This window comes from Pistacia vera, unplaced genomic scaffold, assembly GCF_008641045.1.
Source record: "Pistacia vera cultivar Batoury unplaced genomic scaffold, PisVer_v2 Contig155, whole genome shotgun sequence".
NCBI lineage: Eukaryota > Viridiplantae > Streptophyta > Magnoliopsida > Sapindales > Anacardiaceae > Pistacia > Pistacia vera.
The window spans coordinates 1,503,557-1,531,403 of record NW_022195630.1 but is presented as its reverse complement, the minus strand read 5'-3'; the positions used below and the strand labels follow the sequence as shown (position 1 = coordinate 1,531,403).

The 27,847-nt window shown below is 32.1% G+C and overlaps 2 protein-coding genes across 2 annotated transcripts in view; one reads left to right on the top strand and one right to left on the bottom strand.

The window, feature by feature from the left end:
* The first annotated feature begins 2,481 nt into the window (after positions 1-2,481).
* LOC116124738 (transcription factor bHLH66-like) lies at positions 2,482-5,810 on the top strand. Its single transcript, XM_031410469.1, has 7 exons — positions 2,482-3,226; positions 3,326-3,430; positions 3,504-3,665; positions 3,751-3,816; positions 3,897-3,962; positions 4,169-4,237; positions 5,216-5,810. The coding sequence occupies exons 1-7, from the start codon at positions 2,717-2,719 to the stop codon at positions 5,633-5,635; spliced, it is 1,398 nt and encodes a 465-aa protein (XP_031266329.1). The 5' UTR covers positions 2,482-2,716; the 3' UTR covers positions 5,636-5,810.
* A 5,027-nt stretch (positions 5,811-10,837) lies between these two features.
* Positions 10,838-27,847, bottom strand: part of LOC116124758 — a 28,779-nt gene continuing 11,769 nt past the window's right edge. Inside the window, exon 3 of the mRNA XM_031410496.1 lies at positions 10,838-10,981. Coding sequence (XP_031266356.1) covers positions 10,974-10,981 — 8 coding nt within the window. The 3' untranslated portion in view covers positions 10,838-10,973. The remainder of the gene's footprint in view (positions 10,982-27,847) is intronic.

Sequence of the window (27,847 nt, the reverse complement as noted above, 5' to 3'; positions counted from 1 at the left end):
ATATAAGCATAGCCCAACTCAAACAACCAAAATAAAATTAAACTATATAATAAAGATTTTGATAACTGCCCCTATCATCAAATCTTAACACAAAATTATAATTAAATTCAAGATTAATTAAACAATCTAGCTAAGTCAAAGCGAAGATAGAATAGAATGTCCCATGTGCTTAGTTGATCCATCGAAAACGTAATAGTATAATTAAATACTATTATTGAAGGCAAAATAAATAGAGTGCATAATTAGGGTTAATTAATTAATTAATAATAACAATTTTCAAAGCAATTAATGATACAAAAAAACAAAAAAAAAATTACCTTACATTCACCTTCTTGAAGTTCTCATATTTTATTTTTGCCTTGAAATGGTCTCTAGCTTATGTGTGATACAATGAACATGGGCTAACAGATTTGGTGAGAATTTTTAGTTCTTAGATTAATTTACATTTACATTACATTTATAATTATATTTATATTCAATAATTGTACACATAAAAAATTATTGTAATTAATTAATTGTATTATCTTGGTCGTGGTTGAGGTAGGAAACATGCATAATAATTCTATGAGAATAAATTTTCCTTTAAATTATGCATAAGGCCAAAATCTTAACACATAGAGATTAGAAGATTTGTCTTATATTTCTTCAGATTTATGATTGTGGCATATGTCAGCATATCTTCAATTTTTTTTTTTTTTAAATATGCTAGAAGTTGTTATTGTCCCACATCGCTAATTTAGTAGGTTGTATAATGTATATAAATTAGACTTCTCTCTCATTAGCTAATTTTTGGGGTGAGCTGTACCTAAAACCAGTTATCATAATATAAAAACCGCATTTATGCATAGTTAATATTACAATTATATGTTCAATTGTATATTTATATGTTAATATTTACTCTTAACTATAGTTTCTCCTCTTGTGTCGTAAGAGTACAATAGATTAAAATTTTAGAAATAATTTTGTAATTAATTTCATTAATACATAAACCAAAATTAAGAGAATATATAATTAAGGTGTAATATTTTTAGGAAATTATACAAAATAAACAGAAATTTTAAATCATTTAATTATATTAAATCATAATATACAATATCTCAATGTTAATATATTAATATAAAGGTATAAAGCATATTTGATTTTATATCACAATCGTATACATTATCTATACATCAAAATATTATAAAAGAACGCAATTTTAAGAGAACAAAATCAGGTAAAATCCCTTATAAAAATATTCTTTATTGAGTATCATAGTAAGTTAAAAATATATTCGAAATTTAAATTTATTTAATTATAATATTCAAAATAAAAAGTTTATTTATTATTTTTTTCCTCAATTCACCTAAAAATTAGCTGAAATTGAAGACAAAAATTTAGGGAAAGACTAACTAAAAATCAAAAGTTACGTCATTAGAGATAAACGTGGCGGTTGATTAGGGCAAGTAGCATGGTAGTACGTAGTTTTGTCCGCAGTGGAAAGTATTTGATAATGAGTAATTAGTAGTAATTAGCCGCGTGGATATGATTAGATGGTAAATAGTCAATTCACCAGGGGTTTGAATGTGAACCCCAGTGCGACTGGCCGACCGTATGAGACCTGGGAGTGATATTTTCAACAGAATGAGTCCACGCGATATGCGGCGCGTGTTTGTACATGAATTTTTTTTTTCCTAATAATTAAATTTTAACGCGAAATTAGAAATTGATAAGTAACTTGGAATCTATGCTATGTATTTGTAAGTCAACTTTTGAATGGTATATATAACAATGAGATTAACATTATATATATACATGTATGAATTTATTATTTGATATTGATAAATAATATTTTAGTGGTAAGGTGAATAATGTCTAAGAATTTTCGCAAATTTGAGAATAACTATTAATAATTATAGGTTAAGAGCAAGGGATATAATTATTTGAAGAGGGGTAATGATTTACATAAAAATGTATTGATTCATTTATGAAATACTGGATTTGTATCATTTAAATTGTGAAAAAATTAAGTAAATTTTCAATATACAAATTCGATATATTTGTTAAAAAACAAAGTTTTTATATAATAATATATTTTTTATAATCAAATGTTCAATCAGTTTATACGTAATTAACTATTGATGTGAAAGCAACTGCAACAACACTTTCACAACCTCGCACTTAAATTTGAAATTTAGGAGAATTTAACTTAAAACTATGTGCTTTAACTACATATTCAAATATTTGTTCTATCATGAGCTATATAAAGGTGGAAGTTTATAATACATTTTAATGAATATCAAACTATTTTTTAATTTAGAAAATTTCATATGATCTCGTTTTATTAAAATTAAAATTTAAAGTTTAAAAAAAGTGTAAGAGAAAAGCACGTCCCACGCGCCTGATGTGAAAGTGAAACATGTTAACTCAATGGAAACTATAAACATCTCTCTTCAAAACAAAGACCCCTATCACCATTACAAAACGCCCGCAACACAAAAACAAAAACAAAAACAAAAACAAAAAAACAAATCCTAATCCCCTCTACCCAAAGCCAAAAACATTTTCTATTTAACATCCACAAACCCATTCAAACTCTGAACTCAACAACAACACCACCACCACCAACACCTCCAAACTGAAAACACAAAAACGAAGAACAGAAAACAGAAAACACTTTCTATTTTGTTTTGTATGTGAAAGTAAAACCCTTTAACTTGTTTTTTGTTTAATACTTATGAAGATGCAGCAGCCTTGTAGTGGAGAAATGCAAGGAATGAATTCACAGTTCGATCATCAACAGATCCAGCATCATCAAAACGCAGCGTTTGATCCTCCGTCTCAAGATGATTTTCTTGAACAAATGTTATCGTCTATTAATCCTTCGTGTTCATGGAGCTCCGAGCTGAAATCTCCCTGGGTTGACCTTAACCCTTCTCCTTCTGCGAAACATAACATTAACTCCAACTCCGCGTCCGACGAAACTGCGCCGTCTAGTCACGAAAATGTTGGCTTCCAGTTTGATGACTCTATGCTCTTAGCTTCCAAGTTGAGGCAGCACCAGATCAGTGGTGGTTCTGGTGCAGTTAACGTCTCACCGGCGGCTGCCGCCGCGGCTAAGATGATGCTGCAGCAACAGATGATGATGGGTGCCAGAGCCGGCATGGGGATGCCGTTATCGCTTGGAAATGGTGGCGAAAACGACATCGTTGATGCGTCGTCTTTTAAGTCTCCTACCAGTCATCAGGTTTACGAGCTCACTTCTTATAACTGTGAACAGTCCGTTTAGGTTTAAGGTTGTTTAGAATTTATAAGTTCTAAACGTTTTTGTTTTTGATCTTTTCAGGGAGGAGATGGTTCGGTGCAGGCACTGTTTAACGGGTTCGCCGGATCTTTGCATGGAGCGGGTCAGGGTTCAAACCAGCAGGCTCAACATTTTCACCATCCTCAGGCATGTTTTTTTCTAATGTTTTTGTTTTCAGAAACTGGATAATTTTTTTAACGAGTAAAAAGATGACATGCAGGCACAGAGCTACGGGGCACCAGCGCCGGTGATGAACCAGGGTCAGGCTCAGACTCAGGTTCAGGCAAGTGGGTCAACCGGAGGGAACAACCCGGCTCAGCCGAGACAAAGGGTCAGGGCAAGGAGAGGTCAAGCCACTGATCCTCACAGCATAGCTGAAAGGGTATACAAAACTTTAAATTCTTTGCACTTTAGTCCGTTTACCCTTCTCTTCTGGGTTTAATTGTTTAATATTCAAATGTTTGCAGTTACGCAGAGAAAGAATTGCAGAGAGAATGAAGGCTCTACAAGAACTCGTACCTAATGCCAACAAGGTAATTAATAAATTTTTCTTAATCTAATCTAATCCTTAATTAAGACTGTGTTTTTATCGGTTAATAATTGTGATTGACAGACGGACAAAGCTTCAATGCTAGATGAGATCATTGACTATGTGAAATTCCTGCAGCTGCAAGTGAAGGTTCTTTAATTAATCTCTTTTCTTTGATCTCTTTTGGGTATCTTTTTTTATTCTGTGACAGACTTATTTAATTTTAATAAAGTATAAAGAATTGAAAAAGGATTCCATTTTGGTTGACATTGTTATCGAGATATCATTAATTAAATCCACATTTGGTTATCAATGTATGGCGCTTTCTGTAACTAAAATTCCTTTGCTTTTTACAGGTTCTCAGCATGAGCCGATTGGGCGGTGCTGCTGCTGTTGCTCCCCTTGTTGCTGATATTTCCTCCGAGGTAACAAATCATAATTCACTTCCCACAACAATAACCCCATTTGTCAAATTATCTAGTCGAGAAAGTTTTAGGTGAAACGAAACATTCGTTAGTTTAGTTCCATCGGGTTTATGATTCGAATCTCCTCATAGATTATAGACTTCTAAGGGTTCGGCATGCTCTAGTTTCGAATTCGGACTAGGGAAATTTTAGGGTTTATATTGAATTAAATTTAACATGGGTAAGTTTTATAGGCTTACCAAAAGAAGAAACTAGGGAATGAGATATACATGTGCAAAACGTAAGCATAAAATCAAAGGTTTTTTTTTTTTATTTTTTAAGGGAGGGGGTGGTTTCTCAAAAGGACCAAACCAAACCTTACCCACCACCCACTCCCACTCACCCACCAAACCCTAATCAAATCAAAACTCAAACTCAATCACCACAAAACGACAACTCCCTAAAGTAGCACGCGTGCTTACTTTCTCAGATTCCTCACTTTCTCTCTCACCCTTTTTCTCTTAATACTTGCCTTCTGTTTTTTTTTTTTTTAAGTAAATTTTCATCCAGATCCCTACACTTCATCAAATTCATTTTTGTTCTATCTAGTATCTACTTCTTACAACCTTATCCCTTATAAATAATAATAATATACTACACATTACACAACCGAAATGATATCCTGAAATTCCCAATATTTAAATTTCAGTAGAGCATAAAATGGATTATTATTATAAAACTCTTATAATGGTCTTTTAATTTTAACTGAAGTATGACACTGTCGTAGTTTATACAAATAATTTATTGTAGTAAATAAATTCCTGAAAAATAAAACGTTATATGCATCATGGAATGTTATTTGGTGCAATGTAATCAAGATTTTTGTTTGTTCATAAAGGATATGTGTGAAATTTTTTTGATTGAGGAGGATGAGTTTGAAAAATGATTAATGTAGGAGGACTCAAGTGATATTTTTACACTGTTGTCTTTTGCTTCCAGGGAGGTGGAGCAGGAGGTGGTGACTGTATCCAAGCGAATGCCAACGGGACAGGTGGCTCCCACAATCCACGTAATACTAACGGCAACCAAACAGCATCATCCAACGACAGTTTAACGGTGACGGAACACCAGGTGGCCAAGCTGATGGAGGAGGATATGGGCTCCGCCATGCAGTACTTACAAGGCAAAGGCCTCTGCCTCATGCCCATCTCACTCGCCACCGCAATCTCCACAGCCACGTGTCACAACAGGAGCCCCATGATCAACAATCTCGGCCCCAACAGCAATCCCATACTCCAATCCAACGGTGAAGGACCCTCCTCGCCTAGCATGTCTGTTTTAACCGTCCAATCTGCCTCCATGGCTAACGGCGCAGCTGACCCCTCCGTTAAAGACGCCGCCTCCGTTTCCAAGCCGTAATAACGGCGAAAGTCGCGTTGACTCACTTTGGTTTGAGGCTGTCCCAAAGTCTACGAAAATAAGACGATCTTTAATTTTTAATGTCAACACGACGTCGTATTTGTGTAGACTTTGTGGAAAAGTGACACAATGCCAAGAACAAGTGTGTTTTTTTTTAATTCAATAATTAATTTCTGATCGTGGGACCTTTTGTTTTTTATTTATTTCTCTTGTCGTGATGTTACTATTTAATTATTGTATAATAAATTATATCTTTATAATTACAATATAATTATGAAGTAAGGTGTTGAGTACTTTGAGGTTTGTTAATCATTTTTTTTTTTTTATGGAATCGTGTGGATTAGAGTTCAAGTCACGACATGTCGTTTTTTACCTTTTTTTTTTTTTAAAAAAATTATTAAATATGAAAATTCTTTAAAACCACATGTTCTAGATAAATATTTTTGGGTACGAATAGGACGGTAAAAACTCTTGAGTATATTATTAAGAAGTATGAATTCGATTCCCTTGATTATAATAGTTTATTGATCGGTAACTCGAGGATATGAAGGATTAGTCAAAGTACACGTAGAATTGATTCGGATACCCTAATACCAAAAAAAAAAAAAATTGTTCTAGATAACAAAGAAGCCGAGCTTGTCTTCTTTGTGGGGTCACTAATCTCTATATATAGGTTGAAGTCTTTAAAAAAAAAAAAAAAAATTATCAAGAATTATAAAATTAATTAATTTTTTTTTGTAGTTGTGTTTATATGATGTTGGGTCTTAAATTGCATCAATAAAATTGACTATTTGGGCATGTGAAAGCAACTTCCTAGTTGGGAGTCAAATCAATCCTCTTATATTGAACACTAATTGACCACACTTCAATCATAGCCTAAATTAATTTCAAAACCAGATATACACATATACACCATTAATTAAAACCTTATCTTATAAAAAAAAAAAATGATTCAAAAGCTTATCTATAAATAAATAGGGCTTGTGGGTGACATTTTTGTAAGTATTCCAAGTGTTGGTGGGTGTTTTTTTATTTGTCGGATGCAAAGGGAAAAAAGTAATAGTTTTTTAAGTTAATTATTTATTGGAAATTGTTATAGTTTAGAGATAATGATAATTGTGGTGGTTAACAAGTTGGGTAATTTAATTGTTAGGTCAATTAACACTATGACATAATAACACTTGACTAGGAGAGATTTCTTGACCTAGAAAAATGGATGACTAAGTGGTAGCCAGCAAGGAGTTAGGACAATTAAATGGTTTAATATATACTAAATCTTGTAATGTTTTTGGATATTAAATGGGTATAATTCAATTCTTTAAATACCTCGAAATATGTAGTATGCGAGTTTATACGCATGTCTAGTCAATTCAGGCCACATCAGCAAATATGTGTCATGCGTTTATTGATTAAATAGACGATGTGTATATACATGGCTTGCATGGTAATCCGATGGTCAGAACAAGACATATAGGGTGCGTTTGGTTTATAATTTTGAGGATATTATTGGATAGTTGAATAGGAGTATTACGAGATAAATTTAAAAATTTATAAAAAGTCCCAAGTTGCTAATTTAATAAACACCCCAATATATTAAAATATTATAAAAGACCAAAACACCCCTAACCCAAAGTGCCAGATTCCGGCACCACCGCCGGAATCTGGCCAGAAAATTGGATAACCACAAAATCCAGTCAGATCTGGCAGGTATCTATTGAGTGGCCTTTTCGACAATCCACCACGGATCTGACTAGAAAAGGCCTTGGATAAGCGGATGTGGCCTTCAACGGCCGGAAAAGGCCAACTTTGGCCGTCAGCGACGGCCAAAGATATGGGTCGTTGTCTGTCAACGATGGCCAAGATTTGGCCGTCATTGACAGTCAACGTCGGCCATTTTTTTGGCATCACAGGCGACCAGATCTGGCCATTACAGACGGCCAGATCTGGCCATTACAGGCCATTTCCGATGGTCGTGTGACTATTATGACAGATTCCGGCTACCACCGACGGTGGTTGCCGGAATCTGGCAAGTATTGCGGATGGGGGTGTTTCTGTTAGTTTTAAACTTTTTTGGGGGGTATTATGAGATTAATAAACTTATGGGGTCTAAAGTAATTAAAAAAATATACTAATATTTTGGGAATAGCGTGCCAAACACATTTGAAGAATAGGATTGAGCAATAGGAAAAAACATAAACCAACGCACCTATAGATATCCACTCGTCAGTCAGCCACGTGTGCATGCATATCTTGCACGTGCAATTTGATTGAATAGACGATAGACATATACTATGTCTAATCAAATTTAGATCCACATCAGACACGCAATCTCGCACGTATAATCTAATAAGGCAAACGACGTAATATATATAGATATATATATATATATGCTCGTCCAATCAGTCTAAGCCACATTAGCACACGTGTCTTACACGGTAGAATGAGCAGATAAACTATAGACATATATACACTGTCTATAATGCATATATGCATTTTGATTGGATAGAGCATATGAGTGTATTAAAACAAACTTGGTATCTAAGTGTATCTTCTAGGGAGTCAAAAGCGGTTTTCTTGAATCCAACTGATTTTTCGGTTTAGAAAATTCTGAAATGAAACCAACGGTTTTCGGTTAACGCTTTGAAAAAACCAGTTAACTGATTTTGAACCGGTTTTCCCTTTTATTGGATAAAACTTATTTTTTTTTAATTTTTTGCCTAAATTAAATTGTAAACATCAACAATACATATCAAATAAAAATTAAATTCATCATATTAATATTCATACATATCCATGACTACAACTAACAATACATTAAAAAATGATACAAATAAAAGTCCGAAATTAAACAAAAATAAAAGTCCGTAATAAAACGTCCATAATAAAACAACAAAATAACTAAATAAGTTCAAATGGAAAAAAATAAAGAAATTGTACAAATTTAGGGATTAAGATATATATATATAATAAACCGGTAAAAAAAGGGTTTCAGTTAATCGTTTTCATTTTTATCCGAACCTAAAATCGGTTTTTTGATTCTTGAACCGTAACTGAACCGTTTTTCGGTTCGATTACCAATTGGTTAACGGTTCAACTACTGATTCGGTTTACGGTTCAGTTCAGTTTTTACATTTTTTTAAACATCCTTAATATCTTCAGCTTGTTCTTATCAAAACCAGCACAACGGAGCACTAGTCTTGAAACTTTGAGATGCTTAATCTTCCAGATCTTGCAGGATGATATCAAATATAATAAAATGTTTACTACCTTGAAAGACATGTAGTGCACTACTTATTGTCAAGGCACAAATTCTAAGTCCAACTTAAAATATAGTTTTTGCCCATACTTATTAATACCAGCAAACAGTCAAAAAATAATTCAGAAGTGGGAATTAAACAAACTGGTAGTTCAGACTTCAGAAACTGTGTGGAAATAACCTAATGTTTTATCCTTAGTGTTAACATTTAATAGTGCTTTGTTGTATCTTTTAAACATATTTTTTATTGCAGTGTTAAAATTCTGTTGATTCTGAGAATAATAAGATATTTCAGGATTCTGGGTAGATACCGTGAATACTGAACAAGACTGAACCCTAGTTGATTCTACGGACACCAAAAACAAATGATTCTCAGATAATGTGCATCAGTATGTCTTTAAACTAAGGTTGAAGCAGGCAGTTACGTTTGAACCACAGAAATGATTTCTTGTACGTGCTATATGCGTTGTCACGTAGGCGCAGGATCATGCCTGATACCAATTGATAAGGAACCTATCCCAGCAACTCAACAATTGTGGCTGGCCATGGGTCTTCATGGGCTTGGTAAAACTCTCCTTGAAAAACCGACTTGCCAAGGGAGGGTGCCCAAGCCTTATAACCCACATGTCCACCACCTTTTCCTTCCAATGCGGATCCTAACATACGGATACACTCTTATTCCAACCAAAGCAAACCATAACAAGAGGAAAAAGGTACACATTTACTTGCCATATAAACCCTTTCATTTCGCTTCCGCTGGCATGACTGACCAATGACTCTCACAATGACATGGCAAACACAGCACCACAGTAAGAATGTAAATAAAAAAATAAAAATCAAGACTCCATCAATCCAATAGCTAGAGATTATTTAAGGAAACAGAGGAACAAAAAGTACATAACGCAATTCCTACTCCTACACCGTTGGTAGATAATTTCAAAGATGGAGAATAACCTACATAGTTCTTGTTATGTTTTCCCTTTTATTGGTTCTCTTTTAATGGTCTTTGAGTTCAGCACATTGTACCACTTCTTTGCACAACTAGAGTTTTTTCCCATCTTTATCTACCGAAATCCTTAACAAATCTTTAGCTCATTACAGAAATACAGAAGTGACAACGAACAATATGATATTGTACAATCTGCAACAACAAATTTTGAAATGTACAGCATTGTCTATTTCTTCTACTATTTCTTGCTAATATTGCAATAAATAGGTTCCAGTATACTCCCAATCAACTAATGAGTGGCACTCAATAACTCAGCGTTGGGGGAAAAATCTTCTAAATTGGGTGCATCATGTCATCCATGTCCAAGCCACTAAATGCATGGCATGCAGGAATATATTCTCTTTCCATAATTCAACAAAATATGATGGTGAATTTTAAAATAATTATCTATGTGGCAGAATTTTATTGACTTGACGCATGAGTGACATTGTCACCCGATATAAGGAAGACTCTCTCCAACACTCAAGCTGCGTTTCATTTGAGTCAAACAATCCTAAGCAAGTAAAAATTATGAAAGAGCAAAAAAATCTAAAGAAGGTTTATATGAATGTTCTCAAACAAGATTTGAAACTTTTCCGATCACAGCATAAGGGTATCAATCATGAAATTTAACTTGGTCAGCCTTCGCATTGACTAAGAATATGTTTATATAAACTCAGCTTCAACCTCAACAAGCCACACGATCAATACTCATTATAAAACCTCAAACAAATACAAACACACATTCAAATATAAAGCACATAATAGAATGCACCGTCAGGATGATGTCAACAACATTCATGCACTTCAGAAGCAACTAGTGTGTGTTATATATTCATTCTTTTATCGGTCTAAAGACCTTAAGTTAGTCCAGAAACAATCATAAGAAAGGAAAATACAAAGCATTAGAGAGTAAGAGCAGTATCGTCATGCTTGAACTTTCATTATTATGGTACAAAGCATGAATCGTATTAGGTTCAAATACACTATTTTAATTCAGATCCACAGACAACATGACAAGAAGTAACCAAACCCCCTAAAATTGCAGCAAGTCTTAAGCCCATTCTAGACCTCCTTGCATTCCCAATCCGGCTTTACACTCCTGCCAAAAGGACAAACTAAACATGAGGGCACTATCCACTTCAAACAGTCCCAACACACTGTTTCCTCAAACTGTAATAACTCATAATTGAAAAGTGAAGTTTTTTGTCAAGCCATTCAGTATCAATCAAATACAAAAAGTAGACATACATAATAAATGATAGTTATCGAATACATTATAAACCTGAATATTTTTTCACTACTATTTCTAAAAAGTGTAGCATAGGTGCTACTAATGTACGTTGTATCATATACCCAGTACTGTAAGAAAAATCTTTTAGACTTTAATTCAAAAAAAAAGGAAAAAATTCAGAAGCATTTAATGACTAACCTAAAGCTCAAAAGTTAAATAAAAACAATCTAACTAGATTCAGAAGGAGGCTTGAATGTGTATGGCTGTGGAAGCAACATCTGACCTCTCCTTGTCTGGCCACCATGTCCAATAGCCTCTGTACCCTCGTTTTGCTACAACTATCAAAATGCCTCACTGATCACCCAAATACACAACAATAAACCAATCAAAAAAAAAACAAAATTACTTACTATGATACTGGTTTTATAACATTACAGGGCGAGTCCATCACCATAATGACAACTTTTATCAACCGTGTATAGAATTCATATTGTGTTACTACTTTACATTCAGCATATAATATGACGTAAAATATAGCAAAAAAGTTGTAGTATCAAAACTCACTAACTTATCAACAATAAAAAGTTGCAATACTACCAGAACAATATCCGGTAACAATACCAAAAACAACAAGATATATCATGTGGAACATTAAGTAACAAGCAATATCATCACTTACTAATATTATTCTACTCCCAATTAGGAAAAGCATAATAAAATCATAAACAAATAATACGAACAACAGAAATCAGTAACGGTAAGCCTAAAAACCAAAAACATATCATGAAACTCAAAAATTTGTGAAGTTAAAACTTTCAAGCATACAAACATCAATTTGAAACCCAAGAAGCTAAAATATAAGATTTGATTACATTTGAACATATAATCCGTACACGGAACCCCAGTAGCATTACCGAACCAGTATCGTATAATGAAGTTGTAAAACTCAAAGTTGATTACCTAAGAAGCTAAACATTCTCAGGCTTAAAAATTTCGTTATGGAAAATACACAAATAACAATGCAATGAAAATAAAATCCCTAACGGTATCCCACAAACAGGACCAGTAACGTAACATGAAGCTTAAAAACTTAACACTTTGAAATGCAAAAGCATCAATTGGATTACCCAGAAGCTCGGCAATTATGACGAACTCGGCCCTCGATTTCTTGCATTCAACTGGGTACAAGAGGCCCACAGAGGCGATTTCAGTCGGTTTCTTGTGGCTTCTTTCTCCAAGCACGAATAAAAAGCGTCACGAGCCTTGTAACAGTCTTGTCTCGCTTTAAGGAGCACGTCGGTGTGAACTTCATCCGGGCTACTTGATGCGTAAGCTTTTAGTGCCGCCATTGATGGCTCTTCCAGAAAACCAGCTTTCAGAGTTTTCAGGTAATGTCCCCTCCATTGTTCGGTTGCACCCAAAAAAGAAAGGGCTGGGCTGAGCTGAGCTGAGATGGGGGCCGGCTGGCCAGGTTGGGCCCATATTGAATATTTTTATAAATAAAAGTTCACTGAGTTTAAGACATTAAGTCTTCGAGGTTTTAGAAATAAGTTTTACTTGTGTCAAGTTTTAAGTATTAATTAAATGATAAGAGAGTAATTTAGTAATATTTACTAATTTATAATAATGTAAATTTTAACAAATCATAACGGCAAAAAGATTTTGTGTATTTCATAAACCTTAAAAGTGTTCTTTTCAAAAGGATTCTTGTTACCCGATGTTTATATCTTTAACTTCCGCTCAAATAATTCTTATTATGCTTATGACATGATTCAATGATGATTCATCTATATCGATTGATACAAAACATGTTAATATACACCGTATAATATATATAAACTACATGGATGTAAACACGCCCTATTTATTGGAATTATTTTGTGAAAGTTAAAATTTTAATCATGTATTTAAAAAAAATAAATTCACAAACTGTAATAATGGAAAAAGAAATGCGTGTGTTAAGTAATAGTAATCCTTAATTGAGAAAGCTGGAGGTGGGGTACTTAGTGACAGAAGACAGACTGGATATTTAGATGAACTCTAATAAATACACAATCTTTTATGTTAACCTTATCCCAGATTCTGGACTCTAGAGCGTACTTATCTTCCAAAACATAAATATTAAAAATAAAATAAATAAATTATTTGTCAACCCTACCGTAAAAATATGATAAAAGGATAATTTAATAATATAATGTAAATATTAAGGATCAGTACGGTTTATTAATGATAAAAGAATTTTTTGTTAGTTCAGAACCTCGAAAGGATTTTGTTACCTGAAGGTCTATGTCTTTTAACTCCCAATCAAATAATTCCTATTAATGCTCGTGATAACAAAAATATAAATTTTATCTTCCAAAAATTAAATATTAAAAAAATTGCATGGAATACAACCTCAATGTGGCTAAAATTCACAATTGATTTTGTTTTAATAAATATAAGTGTCATTCTTTTAAAATATGAATATATGGTTTAAAGCAACCAAAAGCTTATAATTTTATATAATTTATTTTATTTCTTTAATTAAAAATTTATTAATTTTTTAAAATTAATTTTTTACATCAAACTATGTGTTAAAGAAAACCCACTTAAAAATGAGTCATAGTTTACAAAGATTCGAAGACAAGACTTCTGGATATAGCTAATATGGTTAAAAGGCTTGTTATCCGATCACAAGAGAGAAGTTGCTTTTGTATATCATGGAACAAACAGAGGAAATTTTTTTTTTTAATTTTTTTTTTTTATGGACGTCAACAAATAAAATTCTAATTTTGTATTAGAACTAAATTTTTTTTTGAGTAAAGGGTATATAGTTTTAAATTTTTAGTTAATGACTTTAAAAAATGAGTTCAACATAGTTTTTTAGATGCAAATAGAGGTGGAACAAATGGGCCGGGTTAGGCGGTAACCCTAACCCGGCCCGTAACGGAGTGTGTTGAACCCGGAAGCAACCTCGGGCGGGCGGGTTGCAAAATGGCAACCCGCCAACCCGCGGGTTGGTGGTTGGCCTAAAAAAAAAAATAAATATTTTTTTGTTTAAATACCTCTTTACCCTTGAGATATAGCGTTGGATGGTCTTTTCGTCATTTTTCTTTCCTTTTTTTTTTTTTTTTTTTCCATAAATTGGCCCTAAACTCTCACATTTTTCTCACAACTCAAATCCTATTCTCTCATATTCTCTAACTCTCTTATTCATTTATTCTCTAATCTCTGTTATCATTTATCAATTTGCTCGTATTTAATTTTTATTAGTTTTTACAATTTTTAATTCATATTCCAATTTCCAATTCCAAATTCCAATTTCCATATTCAATTCTCTTTCTTAATTTTTATTTCTTCTACATTATTTTTTTTTTTCAACTACGATGGATATATATTCTCTCCCATCAATTACAATGATGAAGGAAACTACTATCCTAGTCCTAGTCTTGCTGATTTTACTAACATAAATGCAGGAGGAATTCAAATAGTCCCGCTTTCCATTCTCAGAATCCGATACACTCAAAATATGCCCCGATTCAACCATCCGGTGGTTCTAGAAGTGTCCTCGTAATCTTCGTCGCTCGTCTAACTTCATCTCAAGTTGAAGCGGGATCATCAACTGCCGTCGAAAGCGAAGACAGACACAGCATCAGACGTTTGGAGCATTTCGACAAGTTTTAACGAGACAGAAAATGGCGTTCAAGTCAGAAAGCGAGATGCAAATACTATGAAAATATTTATAAAGCTGATTCAGGTAATGGTACTAGTACTTTAAAATGCATGCTAATAAGCATATTAATCAACATGGAAATAGAGAAGCAATCAAACTCAAATAACTAATATGGGTACTAATTTGGGTTTTATAATTCTGATGGTATTAATAGGAACAGTTAGCTTTATATATTGCTGCAACTGATCAACCTATTAATATGGCTAAAGATAAATATTTTGAAAGATTTGTTCAAAATTCAATTTTCAGGATTTAAAAGTATTCTAAAATTGCAACTAGAAATGATTTAATAAATTGTTTAAAAAAATGAAATTAGAATTAAAAAATAAAATACATACTTGTCATGTTAGTGTGGCTTTAACTGCCGATATGGAGTGGTAGAGTAAACAAGATTATATTATGGACTAGTCATATTTTGATAATGAAGTAAATTAAATAAATCTTTATTAGGATTTAGATATGGATGTTGTATCATAGTGGTGAACAAATTTATAATAAAATTGTTGAAGTTTTAGAAGATTATGATGTTGTTAGAAAGTGATAAGTTTAACTTTAGATATGCAAGTTCTAATAGTAAAGCTGTGATTATTTTCAAAGTAATATCCTTTATATAACAATTTGAAGTTTTTCACTAACGTTGTGCAGCCATGTTATTAATTTAATTGTGAAAGTGGTATGAAAACAATTAAAGAAAAATATTAATAGAATTAGGATGGTTTAGCTTGGATTACTATGTAATAAGAAATGCTGAATTTCAAGACGTTGTATGAAATCAAATATGTCTCCTAGAAACTTTGCATTAGACATGCCTGTAGATGGAATAGTACTTGTTTAATGTTGATTCATGTTACCTTATGCTAATATAATTAGTTATTTGTGCAAAATAGAGGTCCTCATTATTTGGTAGAAAATGATGGCAAATAGCTAAAGTATTTCATTCTTTTTTAAAACTTTTTACCAGTCCACTTTACAACTTTCGGGTGTATTATCCTACTAGTCTATTGGTAATACATACATTATAAAAATTTCCGGTTATTTATAAAAACAAAGACAATGTAATTTTAAATGCACCAATAAGGCAATGAAAATTTTGTTTTTTTAAAATTGGGAACCCATTCCTTTTCTATTGTTTAGGTGCTATATTTGATCATATAATTAAATTAGCAGGTTTAGAAAATGGTTTTGACAATTTATGTGAAAATTTACAAACGAAGTATATGTCAATCAATAGGAGAGGTAAAAAATACACTTTTCGAAGTATATTTCTGTATGAAAACAGGTATGGGAACCAGCAAAGAGGCGAACATCCAGGGAAGCTGCATCAGAAGAAACAAATAAAGACTTCTACTCTTGGGTGCACTGAATAGGCCGAAGAGGACCCGATCCGAAGCACAATCTCCTCTTCAGAAGCTCCACACAACAACAACTAATGTACTGTCTTCATGCCGTTGTAGAGTAATGACTTCAATAATATTTGACAACCCCTGAAATGTACCAGTAGATCAACAGAGAGTCAACATTGATCTCTTAGACTATGGAGAGCCAGAAAATGTATTTTTTTCGTATTATCAAGACTTGCCTTGGATGTTTCGCTGTTCCTGTCTCAACCATCCATCCGAACAAACATAGTGCAAGTGGAAGAATTTTAAATGAAAGAGGACTAAACTTCACACAAATGATTGAAGTCCTCACATGTCTTCGAGATTGGGAACGGTCACGTCATCAAGGTCAATACGAGGTTGTCGACGATACTTTAATAGAATCATTTCAATTTGTAATATAGATGATACAGGATAAGGGAGGTCCTAGTGAACCCCAAAATAGTTGTTTTGTAAATTGTAACTTGTAAATTAATTGTCAATTATTGCACTCTTTTTTCCTTACCAAGTTTTTGTCCTATTGGGTTTTCTGGTTGAGGTTTTTAACGAGGTAATAAATATTGTAATTTCTTATTTTATTTTTAATAAATGAATAAATTTAATTATTCTTATATACAATTAATGTATTAAAATTGAATAATATTGGAATGTTAACAAAAAAAAAAAAATTTAATTTAATTAATTATTGATATTTGAAAAGAAATTAACAATTAACTAAAAATAATTACATTTATTATTTATAATTTGTTATTATTCATTTGAAAAGTTAATAAACATTTAAACTTAAACAAAATAAAACAAAACAAAATTAAAAAAAAAAAATCAAAAAAGAAGGTTAACCCGGCCAACCCACGGCCTAACCCGCAGGGTTAGGATTGGCGATCCGGGTTGGGCCAGCCATTCCCTAACATTGGCGGGCCTAACCCGGCCTACCAATGTTACGGGCAGGTCAGGACCGACCCGCCATTACAGCAACGGCCACGGGTTGCTTTTCCACCTCTAGATGCAAATAGCTCTTAAAATCACAATTTTATATAAGGGTAATTCTTTTAAAATATGAATTAGGTTAAAGCAAACCCAAAGCTTATAATTTTATATAATTTATTTTATTTCTTTAATTAAAACTTTTTTAATTTTTTAAAATTATTTTTCACATCAAAACTATGGTTAAAGAAAACCACTTAAAATGAGTCATAGTTTACAACGATTCGAAGACAAGACTTTTGGATATAGTAACCAATTGTTAAAAGCTTGTCATCCGGCCACAAGAAGAGAAGTTGCTTTTCGTATATCATGGAACACAACAGAGGAATTTTTTTTTTCTTTTATGGACGATCAACAAATAAATTCTTAATTTTGTATTAGAAATAAATTTTTTTTGAGTAAATGGGTATATAGTTAAATTTTTAGTTAATGCCTTCAAAAAATGAGTTTTCAAAATAGTTTTTTAGAGCAAATAGCTCGTTAAAATCACATTTAGTGGGATTGAAAGTTATTATAATTCATTAAGACCCTCTAAACTAAATAGGACAAATGAATGATTAAGATAATTAATAGGAAAATTAATGAGGAATTTGAAATTCATTCATAATTAAATGATAGAGATTCATTCATAGTGCCACTCCTTTTTGTGAGATGTTAGTGCTTTGAATGATAGAGATTCATTCATACTTTGCCCACTTGCATTTTCTTGAAGTTGCGCTTGTTCTATTGAAGTATAAAGAGAATAGCCCTAGAATGTACCCAAGGAAAAAATTCATTTCATATCAATGTTAGGGATATAATTTAATTATTTAGTATATCGAGTAGTTCTAACAGATATTAGAGCTAAAAAGTTTAAAATTGAAATGTTACGTGTAATATTCCTTGTATACGATGTTTGTCTTGATTCGGATATTCGCTTGCAAATTCGACAATTCTGGTCTTTGAAATCCTTAATATCGTAGTGGCTATCTACCTATAGTCTCTCGATTTCTGGTACTATCTATATATAATTATATCTTTAAATCGTCGACAATTTATGAGTGGTTAAATGTCTATTTTGTTTTTGTCTTTGAAATCTTTGTTTATGAGAAGTGAAAAAAAACTTATGTATAACATATGCAACTGCAATCGACGAATAAGAGTGAATCTTACGGACGTTCTCATTGGTTGGTTGATTATGCATTCGTTGTACAAAAAACTTCCTTTTGATTGGATAAAAACGAAAGCAAAGAAAGAAGAGAAATATTACCCAACCAAATTGATAGGGAGAGACATAGAAATTAAAGTCATAAAAGTGGTCCAAAAAATTATCGCAACAGGTAGGGTATATGATTTTAAATGTCTATGAAGTCAAAAATGTTGTTGCCAATCAAATTTTTATAATGAGAATTGGTATATTTGATTATGATATATATATATATATTGTTTATAGTTAATATGGTCTAAAAAATATCTGTTAGAAATAACATATAACTAAGAGTTAATGTGGTATAAGAAATAACTCATAATTAATAAGGTATAGGGAATAGCTCAAAGACCTCCTAATGAGTCATATATATACCAAGTGGTACCTATGCAGGGGCGGATTCAGCCCCTTTGAGGGTAGGCCTGGGCCTATCCTCATATTTGAAAAAAAATTATTAATATACATACCATAAAAAATTGTTAATTAACATATATACCTAGACCAGGGGCGGACCCAAGCCTACCCTCAACTTTTAAAAAAAATTTGAAAAGTTTTTTTAAAAGGTAAAAAAAAAAAAAAAAAGTTAAAAGTTAAAAAATTAAAAAATTAAAAAGTTAGGTTTTGCCTTTTTTATATTCAAGTTTTTCTCCCCCAATTCCCAACTTCCTTTTTACATACGGATCTGGATTTGGAGTGATTGTAATCATATTTTATAAACCTTTTTGTATTTTACTTTTGTTAGAGTTGTGATTGAGCTCTAAATTTGTGTAGAATATTTTTGGTGGATTTATGGTTATTGTAAATGATAATCCTATTTTTCTCTATGATTTTGCATTGAATTTCGATAGGATTTAGGATACTTCTCACACAATTTGGGTCATAATTGCTACCTAATTCTATTAATTTGTCTTTGTAAGCTTAAACAATGATTTTAAGCATAAATGACAGTTTTGAGCGTAAATTACGTAACTTGAGCTTGGAAACTCAGAATGACCTGATTTTAGAAGCTTTGGAAAGTAAGAAGCAGAGCTACAACTTTCATGTTTTGGGTTTTTCCTAATTCTGGTTGGAAAATGGTGAAAACTTGGCTTGAAATCGTGAACAGTATGTTAGAAACTGAAGAAAAATGTCTTTAGACGTGCTTCAGTATTTCTGCCATAACTTGAGCTTTAGACTTCAGATTGTGTTGATTCTTAAACGAGTAGAAAGATAATTTAAAGGGCTACAATTCATATGTTTAACACTTTTCCATATTTAGACTCTTTCATGCTCAAATTTGGCCCGAAATATTCTCACTGCGGCAAGGAAAAAGCTTCGCCACGGCGAAATTGCGTCAAATGTGAAAAATAAAACGACTCGTTTTGGCTTATTAGCACTTGGTCTTTAAGTGAAAGAGGTATAAATTAGCACGAAAATGAAAGAAAAAGGGTCTTGGTTCGTCATTTGGAATGCAACTCTTGGAATGATAAGATTACTGAAGATTTGGGCTTCAAATTAGAGAAGATTTCTCCATCTTTTGCTTGTTTTTCATTGATGAATCTTGATTCAGTTTGTTTTTGTTATTTTATTTTGTTTTTAAGTATAAACTGAGTTGTTTAGCTAGGGTTTGATGTAACCTTGATACAATGATTCAAATTTATATGAATTGATTTACTTTGAGTTTTAATTTCATGATTAAGTGTTTATCTCTTTGCTTAATGACTTTTGGATGTTTGATCACCATTCAAATGTGTGTTGTTCACAATGAGACTGAGGAGCGATTTGTGATTGTGCCTCTTGGGATAAATACTGTAGATTAAGCAAACACTAGAGATAGGTTTAGCGATTTATGAAATCTAGATAGAATTCCATAAAGCTTAAAAGATTTTAAACTATTAATCTTTATTTTGTGGGTGCGGAAACTTAATAGAGATAAATAGGAAAATATAGGCTAAGAAGGTATATTTTACAACTTAGGGAATTTCNTATGCGAGTTTATACGCATGTCTAGTCAATTCAGGCCACATCAGCAAATATGTGTCATGCGTTTGATCTGATTAAATAGACGATGTGTATATACATGTCTTGCATGTGTAATCCGATTGGTCAGACAATAGACATATAGGGTGCGTTTGGTTTATAATTTTGAGGATATTATTGGATAGTTGAATAGGGGAGTATTACGAGATAAAATTTAAAAATTTATAAAAAGTCCCCAAAGTTTGCTAATTTAATAAACACCCCAATATATTAAAATATTATAAAATGACCAAAACACCCCTAACCCAAAGTGCCAGATTCCGGCCACCACCGCCGGAATCTGGCCAGAAAATTGGATAACCACAAAATCCAGTCAGATCTGGCAGGTATTCGATTGATGTGGCCTTTTTCGACCATATCCACCACGGATCTGACTAGAAAAGGCCTTGGATAAGGCCGGATGTGGCCTTCAACGGCCGGAAAAGGCCAACTTTGGCCGTCAGCGACGGCCAAAGATATGGCCGTCGTTGTCTGTCAACGATGGCCAAGATTTGGCCGTCATTGACAGTCAACGTCGGCCATTTTTTTGGCCATCACAGGCGACCAGATCTGGCCATTACAGACGGCCAGATCTGGCCATTACAGGCCATTTCCGATGGTCGTGTGACTATTATGACAGATTCCGGCTACCACCGACGGTGGTTGCCGGAATCTGGCAAGTATTGCGGATGGGGGTGTTTCTGTTAGTTTTTAAACTTTTTTGGGGGTGTATTTATGAGATTAATAAACTTATGGGGTCTAAAAGTAATTAAAAAAATATACTAATATTTTGGGAATAGCGTGCCAAACAACATTTGAAGAATAGGATTGAGAATATGGATAAAAACAATAAACCAAACGCACCTATAGATATCCACTCGTCAGGTCAAGCCACGTGTGCATGCATATCTTGCACGTGCAATTTGATTGAATAGACGATAGACATATATACATATGTCTAATCAAATTTAGATCCACATCAGCACGCATATCNTGGGAACGATACTCTATTTATCACTTTATTACTTTTTGCGACTAGTGCACTTGCTACATTTGCATGTTTGTCAAAAATATGCATCAGTAAACTCTTTTGATTATATTGGATTTAAGTGGATCGTTAAAAAGATTCCAGTGGTTTTTTTATCTCTTTATATTAAAGAGATTTTTCCACGTAACAATTTTTTTGTGTTTCCTTGTGAATTGGATGTTATTTTCTTATGTTTTCACTAGTTGATTGGCAAACAGTGGTGGAGCGAGGGGGCCCCCCGGCAAAAATCCTGGGTCTGCCACTGACCTAGACCCACCTCCAAATCTTAAAAAATAAGAGCTATTATACATACTGTATATCTAGGTCTACAAAAAAAACTTGTTATATATATATATATTACAAGCTCACATCATATTAAAAGTTTAAAACCCTCTCTAGTGTTTTTCTACACAGCTTTACCTATTTTTTATGATTTTATCCACAAATTCTTTACTTTCTCTTTCTCTTTCTCATGTTATTCTCTTTTGAAATTTTTGAAGACTGAAATTGTTAAATTTTCACTACTCAAGATGTCATAATTAGCTCCGTTTTCCGTTTTATAGATTTTATGTATGTGTATTGTTCATTTCAATTTAGTTTGTTTAAGGATTGAATCATTTTTTTTTTTTTTGAGGTTTTTTATTCTAATTTGAGAGAAAAAAATATTAATCTTGTGAGTTTATTTTGTATTTTCTGTCTAAGAATGAATCTGTTTTCTCAAATTAAAACATTAACTATATTTTAAAGGACGTTATTCTTCACCCTTCACCTACCACTTCCTATATTTTAAACATCACCATTCAGTTGTTCAAAATTATTAAAGAAATTTGAATTACTATCTATGTTTATATTAAAAAAAATTCCCCTCTTTTATTAATTCATATTAAAAGTCAACGTAACGTTGACTTGATTTAAATTTTGGTTGACTTTAACATAATTAGGGTAGGTTTGATCAACGCTGTGAAAAATTATATTATAATATTTGAAAGCCAAAAATAAAAATATTAAAAGAAGGTTTTGTTCAAGGTTTATTCAACACTTTTACTCAAAATTTTGCTTCTCATAGATTTATTCAAGTAAGAAAATATTGTGTTAATGTATATTTTTTTTTTCTCAGGTTCTTAATATTGTATTATTTTTTTTAATTAAGGTTTGATGATTTTTTAAAGTTTTCGCTAATTATTTGGCAAATAATGGTCGAGCCGCGAAAGCCAACCCTCGACAAAAATCCTGGCTTCGCCACTATACCTATGTGTATGTGTTTTTTTTAAATGTATATGTTATTTTATAAATTTAGCGAATTATTAATTTATCACATTGGTCTGAACTTGGGATTGACTAAAAATAGTATTTAATCGAGGTTATTAATTTATCGAGGTTTAAATGTATTTAGGTTGTATTAGATAGTCAATTTTAATTTTTTTTTCCTTTGATAAATGAAATAATAAAAGAGGATATAAAATGAATTATCGATGAGATAAGATGACATAAAGTAATGATACACCCATAACTTCTTCTCATAAACTTTCTCTCATAACCCTGATATGACAGCTTACAATTAGTTAGTCGTAATTTATCAGATAAGACTCATTGTTAGTTTACTAATTATAAACTATCACGTCAAGATTACAAGAGATAATTTATAAGAAAATGTTGTAAAGGTAACATTTTTTTGATGACATAATGAGATGAGACGGATGGGGTTGAGAATGAACTCCACTTCCCCTTCAATCATGACATAATGAGACGAGACGGATGGGGTTGAGCATGAACTCCACTTCCCCTTCAATCATATGACATAATGATGACGAGACGGATGGGGTTGAGCCTGAACTCCACTTCCCGTTCAATCAAATAAAAGATTACGGGGGATTGAGAATTTCAATTAAATCAATCCTTTCATTTATTTTAAATCACTTCATCTATTACCTAGGCATATATAAAAATGAACAGGAACATGGTTTAAAATATTAATTATTTTTAATATATAGATTATTAATTATAGGGTATATTAATTAGAAAAGTTTATTATTTTATATATACCAGTATACCACTCTATAAATAAACTTATACTTGACATATTAATTTCCTCAAAGACAATCATTACCTTCTTGCAACTATTACCTTATTTTCTTATTGGGAAAACTAAGACTTTAATTATGCCAGGATCATATTTAATCACCTTTAAGTCCTCATTTGTAAAATATTTATCTCAATCCATTAAATGAATATAACAATATTCAAGCATGATCCTAATCCTGATATAATTATATCAAGACGATCTTGATCCTGATATAATTATATATATTCTTAGTAATACTCTCTGTATAATCTCATAATTCAAACTAATCCATAAAAACTAATATGATAACTCTGTATGCTTGATATATTATCTGTTTTGATTTGCTTTCTTCATCTTTAATTTTAAGTCTTCCACGCATAATATAAAACACCAACTTATGAGTTAATTTATATATAAAATATATTATTCATCTTCGCTACAAGTCAAGATCTTTGTTATCTTTTGTCAATTTTCTAAATAGAAAAGAATTTGTGTATAATTACTCAAAACATCAGGCAAATGAAATTCAAACATGCAAATCCTAATCTATCTTGCCTAAAATAAACTAATAATTTCTCTATGAAAATAATTGGTGATGCGATGCCTCAATTTGAAGCTATCCAAACACATGTATCTCGAGTAGACTTTGGGAGCAAAATAATTAATTAGCCAATGGTCTGCATGACAAATTTATGGGTTAAAATATAAGCCTTATTTAGATAGTGAAAACCTTCTATGTAAAGGATGCATATATATTCATATTCTCTCCAACACTCTCAAGCTGCGTTTTTGAGTCAAACAATCCTAAGCAAGTAAAAATTTATGAAAGAGCAATAAAAATCTAAAGAAGTTTCTATATGAATGTTCTCAACCAAGATTTGTAAACTTTTCGATCCAGCATAAGGGATATCAATCATGAAATTTATACTTGGTCAGCCTTCCTGCATGACTAAGAATATGTTTATAAAACTCAGCTTCAACCTCAACAAGCCATCACAGATCAATACTCATCTATAAAACCTCAAACAAATTTACAAACAACACATTCAAAATATAAAAGCACATAAATAGAATGCACTCCAGTCAGGATGATGTCAACAACATTCATGCACTTCAGAAGCAACTAGCGTGTGTTATATATCATTCTTTTATCGGTCTAAAGACCTTAAGTTAGTCTCCAGAAAACATCATAGAAAGGAAAATACAAAAGCATTAGAGTAAGAGCAGTATCGTCATGCTTGAACTTTCATTATTTATTGGTACAAGGCATGAATCGTATTAGGTTCAAATACACTATTTTAATTCAGATCCACAGACAACATGACAAGAAGTAACCAAACCCCTAAAATTGCAGCAAGTCTTAAGCCATTCTAGACCTCCTTGCATTCCCAATCCGGCTTTACCTCCTGCCAAAATGGACAAACTAAAAATGAGGGCACTATCCACTTCAAACAGTCCCAACACAACTTTTCCTCCAAACTGTAATAACTCATAATTGAAAAGTGAAGTTTTTTGTCAAGCCTCAGTATCAATCAAAATAACAAAAGTAAGACATCACATATAATAAATGATAGTATATTCGAATACATTCATAAACCTGAATATTTTTTTCCACTACTTATTTCTAAAAAGTGTAGCATAGGTGCTACTAATGTACGTTGTATCATATACCCAGTACTGTAAGTATAAAATCTTTTAGACTTTAATTCAAAAAAAAAAGGAAAAATTCTAGAAGCATTTAATGACTACCTAAAGCTCAAAAGTTAAATAAAAACAATCTAACTAGATTCAGAAGGAGGCTTGAATGTGTATGGCTGTGGAAGCAACATCTGACCTCTCCTTGTCTGGCCACCATGTCCAATAGCCTCTGTACCTCTTGTTTTTGCAATACAATCTATCAAAAAGCCTCACCTGATCACCCAAATACACAATCAATAAACCAATCAAAACTAAAACAAAATTACTTACTATGATACTGGTTTGAACATTACAGGGCGAGTGCCATCACCATAATGACAACTTTTATCAACCGTGTATTAGAATTCATATTGTGTTACTACTTTTACATTCAGCATTACTAATATGACGTAAAACATATAGCAAAAAAGTTGTAGATATCAAAACTCACTAACTTATCAACAATTAAAAAGTTGCAATACTACCAGAACAATATCCGGTAACAATACCAAAAACAACAAGATTATATCATGTGGAACATTAAGAACAAGCAATATCAATCACTTACTAATATTATTTCTACTCCCAATTAGGAAAAGCATAAATAAATCATAAACAATAATACGAACAACATATAATCAGTAACGGTAAGCCTAATAACCAAAAACATATCATGAAACTCAAAAATTTTGTGAAGCTTAAAACTTTCAAGCATACAAACATCAATTTGATAACCCAAGAAGCTCAAATATAAGATTTGATTACATTTGAAATATATCAGTACACAGGAAGCCCAGTAGCATTACCGAACCAGTATCGTATAATGAAGTTGTAAAACTCAAAGTTTGATTACCTAAGAAGCTAAGACATTCTCAGGCTTTAAAATTTCGTTACTGGAAAATACACAAATAACAATGCAATGAAAATAAAATCCCTAACCGGTACCCCACTAACTACAGGACCAGTAACGTAACATGAAGCTTAAAAACTTAAACACTTTGAAATGCAAAAGCATCAAATTGGATTACCCAAGAAGCTCGGCAATTATGACGAACTCGGCCCTCGATTTCTGCATTCAACTGGGTACAAGAGGCCCACAGAGGCGATTTCAGTCGGTTTCTTGTTGGCTTCTTTCTCCAAGCACGAAATAAAAAGCGTCACGAGCCTTGTAACAGTCTGTCTCGTTTAAGGAGCACGTCGGTGTGAACTTCATCCGGGCTACTTGATGCGTAAGCTTTAGTGCCGCCATTGATGGCTCTTCCAGAAAACCAGCTTTCAGAGTTTCAGTTAATGTCCCCTCCATTGTTCGGTTGCACCCAAAAAAGAAATGGGCTGGGCTGAGTGAGCTGAGATGGGCCGGGCCGCTCTGGCCAGGTTGGGCCTCATATTGAATATTTTTATTAATAAAAGTTCACTGAGTTAATGACATTAAGTTCTTCGAGGTTTTAGAAATAAGTTTTTACTTGTGTCAAGTTTTAAGTATTAAATTAAATGATAAGAGAGTAATTTAGTAATATTTACTAATTTATAATAATTAAATTTTAACAAAATCATTAACGGCAAAAAGTTTTTGTTATTTCATAAACCTTAAAAGTGTTCTTTCAAAAGGATTCTGTTACCTCGATGTTTATATCTTAACTTCCGCTCAAAATAATTCTTATAATGCTTATGACATGATTCAATGATGATTCATCTATATCGATTGATACAAAACATGTTAATATACACCGTTTATAATTATATAAACTACATGGATGTAAACACGCCCTATTTATTTGGAATTATTTTGTGAAAGTTAAATATTTTAATCATGTAATTTAAAAAAAATAAAATTCACAAAATGTAAATGGAAAAAGAAAATGCGTGTGTTAGTAATAGTAAGTCCTTAATTGAGAAAGCTGGATGTGGGGTACTAGTGACAGAAGACAGTACTGGATATTTAGATTGAACTCTAATAAATTTACAACAATCTTTTATGTTAACCTTATCCCAGATTCTGGACTCTAGAGCGTATTATTTCCAAAAACATAAATATTAAAAATAAAATAAAATAAATTATTTTTGTCAACCCTACCGTAAAAATTATGATAAAAGGATAATTTAATAATCATAATAATGTAAATATTAACGGATCAGTAACGGTTTATTAATGATAAAAGAATTTTTTGTTAGTTCAGAAACCTCGAAAGGATTCTTGTTACTGAAGGTCTATGTCTTTTAACTCCAATCAAAATAATTCCTATTAATGCTCGTGATAACAAAAATATAAATTTTATCTTCCAAAAATATAAATATTAAAAAAAATTGCATGGAAACCCATCAAATGGTGGCTAAAATTCACAATTGATTTTGTTTTAATTAATATAAGTGTCATTCTTTTAAAATATGAATATATGGTTAAAGCAAACCAAAAGCTTATAATTTTATATAATTTATTTTATTTCTTTAATTAAAACTTATTTAATTTTTTAAAATTAATTTTTTACATCAAAACTTGTGTTAAAGAAAACCCACTTAAAAATGAGTCATAGTTTCAAAGATTCGAAGACAAGACTTCGGATATAGCTAATCCAATGGTTAAAAGGCTTGTTATCCGATCACAAGAAGAGAAGTTGCTTTCGTATATCATGGAACTACAACAGAGGAAAATTTTTTTTTAATTTTTTTTTTTTATGGACGATCAACAAATAAAATTCTTATTTGTTTAGA